The 7,742-nt window shown below is 23.5% G+C and overlaps 1 protein-coding gene across 1 annotated transcript; it reads left to right on the top strand.

Annotated features, from left to right (window-relative positions):
* Positions 1-5,577: 5,577 nt before the first annotated feature.
* Positions 5,578-7,742, top strand: LOC113873074. The gene is made up of 2 exons (XM_027511044.1): positions 5,578-6,122; positions 7,725-7,742. Exon 1 carries the CDS (start codon positions 5,685-5,687, stop codon positions 6,045-6,047), a length of 363 nt encoding a protein of 120 aa, XP_027366845.1. The 5' UTR covers positions 5,578-5,684; the 3' UTR covers positions 6,048-6,122; positions 7,725-7,742.

Genomic DNA, 7,742 nt, shown 5'->3' on the forward strand with positions numbered 1-7,742 from the left:
TTTTTTCATAAATTTTTTTACATATTTAAATTATTTTATTAATTAATTTAATTTAATTTATATTTTAATATTTATATTATATTAATTTTTTATTTTCTGAATTTATATATATATATTCATGAAGGACTTCTTCTTTACTTGTATAAGTTATATTTACACAATTTTTAAAAATTTGCTCATGATTCTTTCTATTGTTATCTTTTTTCTTTATATTTTGCAACCATGTCAGTAGTCAAGAATTATCTGTTCATGTAAGTACATGTGTTTTCAAATTTGACATTTTTTATTTTGTTTCACTAAATTATATTATATATTTCAATTTAGTTTTTTGAGTAAGCATAAAGTCGTATTATTTTTAAATGATATAATGTATTGAATCTTATTTTTAATTGATTAGTTTGTATCAAATCTCTTATTATTTTCTTATATTCATCATAAGTAATTATTTACTTTTATGTTTTTCATGATGTTGTAAGAGAACAACTAGTTTCAATGAAGATAAATAGACTTTTCTTAATGATCTAAATTCAACAACAGATGAATGAAAAATAAATGTGCCACGACTGTGATATTTAATTATAAAAAAATATGAGTATATATATATTATAGGTAATATTTATATTTCCACATCAAGATCAACAAAGAATTATGTTAATATTGTCATACCAAAAATTACTCATTTTATAGATTCATTTATGTATTAAAATTATTTAAAATCTTTCTATACCGTTAATTATTGGTATTTTTTTATTTTAACCATAGTTTCAATTATTCATTATCACTTTGTTTAAGGGATTTTAATGATATTCATATTGCTCACAATATTGATAATACAAGATCTACTATTCTTCCTAAGTTAGAAAATTTTAAAAACATATCTGAAATCTTGACAATAGCAAAATCAAATAGTGATATGGTAAATTTAATCTCTCTTATACTTTATTCTTCTTATTTAAATTTTAAATTAATTTTTTAATTAATTTTCAAAATGTCGTAATTGATTGTATTACAACTATGAACAATGTAATGTTTAAAAATAGTTGGTATTATATTTCTTACCCCTATTGCAAGAAGAAAGTTTCTTTCATAACTACAAATTTTAAATGTGAATCATGTTACAAAGTCGTTGAGTATCTAATGATAAGGTAATTAATTTATTATTATGTATTCTAATTTTTAAATTTTCATATTAAAATAAATTAAATTATATATTATTACCTTAATTTACATACATTATGTTAATTTATATACATTACAAAGTCTTCAGCTTGATGTTAAAAATTTCACAGATTTAACTATATTTGTCTTATTTGATTAAGTTGTTGAACAATTAGTACAAGTAAAGTTAAAAAATCTTATTGCAATATATGAATTTGTAAGCAAATATATTAATTTTTAACTTCCTAAAAAATCTAATCAAATAATTAATTATATAAATAAAATATATTAAAATATATAACTATTTTTATGTGATAATTTTTTTAAGGGTATTGGTTAAGTGTTAAAGTTGTCTCCACAAATTTTAAAGATTATTGACACTTCACATATTATTCAAATAAAAATAAGTACTTACTTTAAAAGTAGTGGAAGACAAAATTTCACTGCAAATAAATTTATGAAGCCGACTGTGAAGGTAATATAGAAGATTAAATTGGAGTTTTATTATTTTCATTTATAATGTTTATAATACAATGATAAAGAACTTTATTTTCATTGTTTGATATATACAGATTGAAAAGGAAGCAGGTTTAGATAATACAAATGTAAAAACAAAAGAAAATAACTTGACAATAAGTTGTTCACCTATATCTCCAACCATAAAAACACCAAATTTACCAAAATGAAGAAGGAAATTAATGTATAAATTATAAATTTATAATGTATTGTTCAAATTTCTTAGATCAGTAATTTATATTTGATATTTTATTTTAGGTTGTAACTTGAGAAAAATAAAGTAAAAAACGCTGAATAAAAGGCAACAATGGATGATTTAGAATATTAAACCATTTTTATTGCAATATTATATAAATACTTTTAATATTGTGTAGAATCTGAAAAGTAAAATGTCACCAAACATTTAAGTCTTTTATAAAATAATTTTGTTATTTTATTATATATATTTCTCTAACTTTATTATTATATATATTATGTATTGACTTTGTTCTAGACAAATCTTATATGTGATTCATAAATTTTATATTATATCAACATCTGTAAATTTAATTGATATAAAAATTAATTTTAAATTAAATACAATAATTCTTCTCTTTTAATTTCTATCTAAATTTTAATTGAAAATTTGTAACTACTCTTTTTTTCTCTTCTTCTATTATTTTTATTTTTAAAAAAAATAATTTAATAGGAATTGATATATCATAATTATGTATAACCTATTTACACAGACAATATTTTATTTATATTTTATATTATAATAATTATCATGACAAATTTAATTTTTTAAATTAAAAAATTAACAATATTTATACTTAATGATTTTGTTGTAATTTTTTTATAAAATGCTATAATGATGATGATAAATTAAAAATTCTCCAATTAAAATTAGTGAATTATAATAATTGAAATAAATTAAAAATTATTAAATATCATAATAATAAAAATGAATATAATTTAACTGTTCTATTTTCATATTTAATAATTTTATATCGTAATAAATAAATAAGTAAAAAAAATATAACGTTTTGACTCTGAATTAAGTTTAAATGTTATATTTAATTTCTATATATATTATTTGTTTTAAAATTTTATTTGTATGAAATCTAAATCTTTACAACTATTGAAAGACTTTAAATCTGAAAAAGATAGAAGTTAGTGTTTAAAATATTATAAAAATATTTTTTATATTAACATATCAAATTATATTTATTTATTAGAATTTCATATTCTAACTATATGATTATTCAAAATTTTTATATTAGAATATAAATTCTAATAATTTTAAAATTTTTTATAATAGCATTTAATTACAAACGCAAAGAAGAGTGCTTCCTAATAGAAAAATTTAGTCATTTTATGAACTTATAATTAGTTCCCAAGATATAAATTAAAATACAGATATTATATATAAAAATATAAAATTAATATATTTTTTTAATACAGTTATTTATTATGTTTTATTCTTAAAGTTATAAATTTTTTAATTTTTAAAAAATTAAATCAAGTTCATTGAATATTTACATCTGTTTGTAAAACTAAGTCATGTATGAGAGAGTCAAACAAAAATATATATCTAAAAACAAAAATCAAATCTCTAATTCACTATATTTATGTCAAAATAGTTAAAATATGTTTTTTTTTTAATAACGATATAATATTTTAATGTATTTATATTAAAGTTATATTCATATGTTTTTTTTTTTATAGGCAAAACAAATCTTATTAAAAAGAGTTCAAGGGGAACTCAAAACCCATATACACAAAAATTTACTTACTCAGAGAAATAAAAAGCAAAAATATACTTATGCAAAATTAAGACAGATGCAATTTCGTGGGTTCAAATACCAATCAGCTAACATAATAGCTTCTCCCTTACTAACAAGTGATAATCATTTCCAGGATCTAAGAATAATAGAATCTAGGACTTCCCTCTCATCCAAAACACCATTGAAAAATATAATTCTATTTCTATGCGGTACCACAAAGACCACACTGTACTTACCCAAATAATTAATAAGCATATTTCTTCTCTTTTACTATAGCCAACACCAACCTAAGAAAGCGAGTGAGTCGATAAATCTGAAGGCAAAACCAGTGAGAATCCAAGCCAACGCGCAGTAAAGTACCAGATTTGAGATGAAACTGAGCACGTTAAAAATAAATGAGTTGGAAGTTCCTCCAAACCATGATAGAAACAACAAGTTATATCATCAATTTGAACACCATGATCAATCAATAAACCTTTACAAGGAAGTGCATTCAACAATAATTGCCAAGAAAAAACCAGACACTTAAGAGGGACATTCCCTCTCCATAGCCTTTGCAAGGCATCTGCCGTACACTGATCTACACTATTAGGACCACCAAAAAGTTCAAATAGCCATGAATAATTAGAGACCTAATAATAATATATTTTTTTTTAACTCATTTTTGGTTCAATTTATATATTTTCTTTTATATAACATTTTAAATTATTTTTTTAAATTTTATTTAAATTAATATTTATTCTTTTAATAACATTTTTAAAATATTATTTCATCGTTAAATTATTTTATAGATACATTTATTTTATTAATTATCAATTAAAAAAATAAATAATCAATAAATCGTATTAATTATTTTCAAAAATTAAAAAATAGTTATATAAAAAAATTAATAAATTTATTATTTTAATTTTATGACCTAAATAACATAATTTTTATTATACTTAATTAGTTATTAAATAAAATTTATTTATTTATAATGTCAATTAATATTAATTCTATTAAGTTATCAAAAAATATAAAATAATTTAATCATTTAAAAAACTTAATTCTATATTTTTTTTTATCAAAAAGTAAACTTTTAAATTCAGTATATATATTATATTATAAAAAAAATTTATTCACAATAATTTTGTATGGTAATTTTATTTATATATAAAAATTTAATATTTTTTTATTTTTAAATATTAATATATAGTTTTATATGTATTGATATTCAAAGTAGATTTTTGAAATTTCATATATTAGTTGAATAAATACTTTATTTTTGTATATATTAGTTTGATAAGTTATTTTTAAAAAATATGATATCATGTTTTAATAATTATATAGTAAAATTTTATTAATAATTTTAAATTATAATTATAAATAGATAGTTTATCATATAAATTTAATTCAATAAATATAAATAAATATATAAATAAATAATTATAAAACTTTTTATTTAAATTTTATAATTTATATTAAAAAATTCATTATATTAAATAATTTATTGTTATAATTATTTATTTAAAATTTTATAATAATGAATGATTTATGATATTATAAAATAATATAAATTTTATTTCTACATTTTAAAATAAGATATTTGTATGCTATTTAGTTTATACTAAAAAATGTTAAATTATACATATTTTAAATAATTTTAAATAATAATTTATTTTAATAAATAATTTTTTTATTATATTTATATACTTTTTATATTTAAATTATAATTTTATATTTTAAAATAATTAATTTAATAAAAAGAAAATAAACCGTGCAACGGACATATTTTCTAATATTTTGTGTAATTCTTAGATCAACACAATCTTTCATTATTTGATATAGTATAATTAAAAATATTATAATAATTTTAAATTTTAAATTAAATTTAAATAAAAAGTATTAAAAGATTAAAATTTCACTTAGAGCACTTCTAAAAGCTACAAGTAAACCTTAAACTCTGTTAAGATAAGCTCAAAACGCTCACTGAATTCTAGACCCGTTTTAACTCCTTCAGTTTAATTTTTATACTTTAAAAAAAATAACAATTTAATAATTAGAATTAGTTTTATCTAATTTTAAATTAAACGAGATTAGACCTAAAAAAAATTAAAAATAAAAAAAGAAGTGGCGAAAACTGTAGCAATCGAAACAAACTTTGAGAGAGGGTCTCTATTCCTTTTCTCTCTCTTTGGCCAATTTCTATTGAGGCAGCCAGGTCTCAGTGTCTCACTAACTCTAGAGATCAAACAAAAAACCTCGATGCCGATCCCGACGCCCTTAAGCAGCGCCTCCGCCATGCTCCGCCACCGGCTCCTCCAGTCCCTCCGAACACGCGGCGGTTCGAGCTCTGCTTCGGGCCGATGGACGAGTCCTGGCCACGAGGAGCGGCCCAAGGGATACCTCTTCAACCGGACCCCACCTCCCCCGGGCCAGTCTCGTAAGTGGGAAGACTGGGAACTCCCCTGCTACATCACCAGCTTCCTCACTATCGTCATCCTCGGAGTTGGGCTCAACGCCAAGCCCGATTTGACCATCGAAACTTGGGCCCACGAAAAAGCCCTGGAGCGCCTCAAGATGGAAAACAACCTCTCCTCTAATAATGATTCTTCCGATTCGCCCTGAATTCGGATCCCACCCTCTTCCCTTGCTCGCTCCGTTAGGTTTTGAAGAGCAAAATAGGTTTCCGTTGCAATAAGGGTATAACTCTCGGAATTTGAACTACTTTTAGTTTTTCCTTCTTTTTTTTTTTTCAAGATATATGCGTATTGTGATGAGATTGTTGACTCGCTTGTTACTGTTATTATTATCATCATCTTTTTGTTGAATGTGGATAAGGCATTCCTGCTAATTTTTGTGAATAATGTCTGTTGTCTGAATTTTGCTGTGATCGGGGAGGAGGATATAATTGAATTCATCGCTGGATTTGTCTCTCATTTTTTTTTTTAATGTGGATTTGCGAAATTGAAACGGATTCCTTTGGCTATAGATTTGAGTATTGGAGATTTTACGGTATTTGATTTATTGGATTTGTGTGCATAGCCTGTGCATTAATTGAATTTCGTTGATTGTGTTGGGATTTATATTTCGAAGTTTATCGACCATAGGAGGGGTTTAAGCTGGTATGTGTGGGTTGAAAGTTTAGATTCATTCTACTCTTGCATAATACTGGCAGAATCTGCCAGTTTTCTTTAGTTCAAATGATTGAAATTTGTAAGTGCCTAATTTTTGACATAGGATTTAGACATCTTGCTGAATTTATTCAACATGAACTTTAATGGTTGCCAGTGGCAACCATAAATCGGTAGCTATGTATGTTGATTCGATATAGGTACAGTACTTGTACCCAAGATGGGTACAGTTACTAGATAGAACAATCTCCAAAAATTGAACGTACGGGTACATTAATACAAATTTTGAAACATGTAGATTTTAAAACATAATATAAATAGAATAAAATATCTGTTAATTGTTGCAGAAACATTTATAATAAAATAAATTAAACTCAAATCTGACATCTTGCAAGTACGGATGCATGGGTTTGATTGAGCAAGGAAACAATAATGCAAAAACTGAAATAAAGGGGTAAAATCCCTAAATTAACTGAATTTGTCGTTATTGTTGGAATAAAATGATTTAGTTAGTGCATTAGGCAAAATAACCATACCCCAAGCCATACTCTAATTAGAGTCATATCCAAGTTGTAACAACAACCAAACCTTATCTCATTAGGTGAAGTTAGCTATATGAATTGCCCAACGTTATTGAATTCGGTTAAAAATTAAATTTTTAGAAATTTAATTAATTAAAAGGTCTCATGTAATAACTTTGTTTAAGGTTTTTTTAGGTCTCTTTCAACCTCTCTTCACTGGACTGAGTCATGTAATTTATTCTTTTTTTATTAGCGCCTCCAAAGGTCTTCTTTGCACATGATCAAATCACCTTAACTGATTTTCAGTCATTTTTTTCACAATAGATACTACTACAATATTTTATTATATACTATCATTTTGTAGTCATATCCAAGTTGCACAAGTACTTTTTAAAAACCTAAAAACTAATTTTAATAAGTACCAAAGGATACCAAATGTGTACTTATACATCCTGGACTACTGGGTACAGATATGACTCAATGAATTACCCATTTAGTAGTGGTTTAAGGTTTTGGGGACAAGGCTTTCATATTCTTTATCAGGTTTGGGACTGACTCCACTGCCTAGCCTTATTTTACAGTAATTTCAAATTCTAACACTGGATGTTCATGATTGCATCTATTCGAATTTTATACATACCATCAAGCAGTTTGTAGATCACAGAAGT

Source organism: Abrus precatorius, unplaced genomic scaffold (genome assembly GCF_003935025.1).
Source record: "Abrus precatorius isolate BTA unplaced genomic scaffold, Abrus_2018 Scaffold7, whole genome shotgun sequence".
NCBI classification, from domain to species: domain Eukaryota; kingdom Viridiplantae; phylum Streptophyta; class Magnoliopsida; order Fabales; family Fabaceae; genus Abrus; species Abrus precatorius.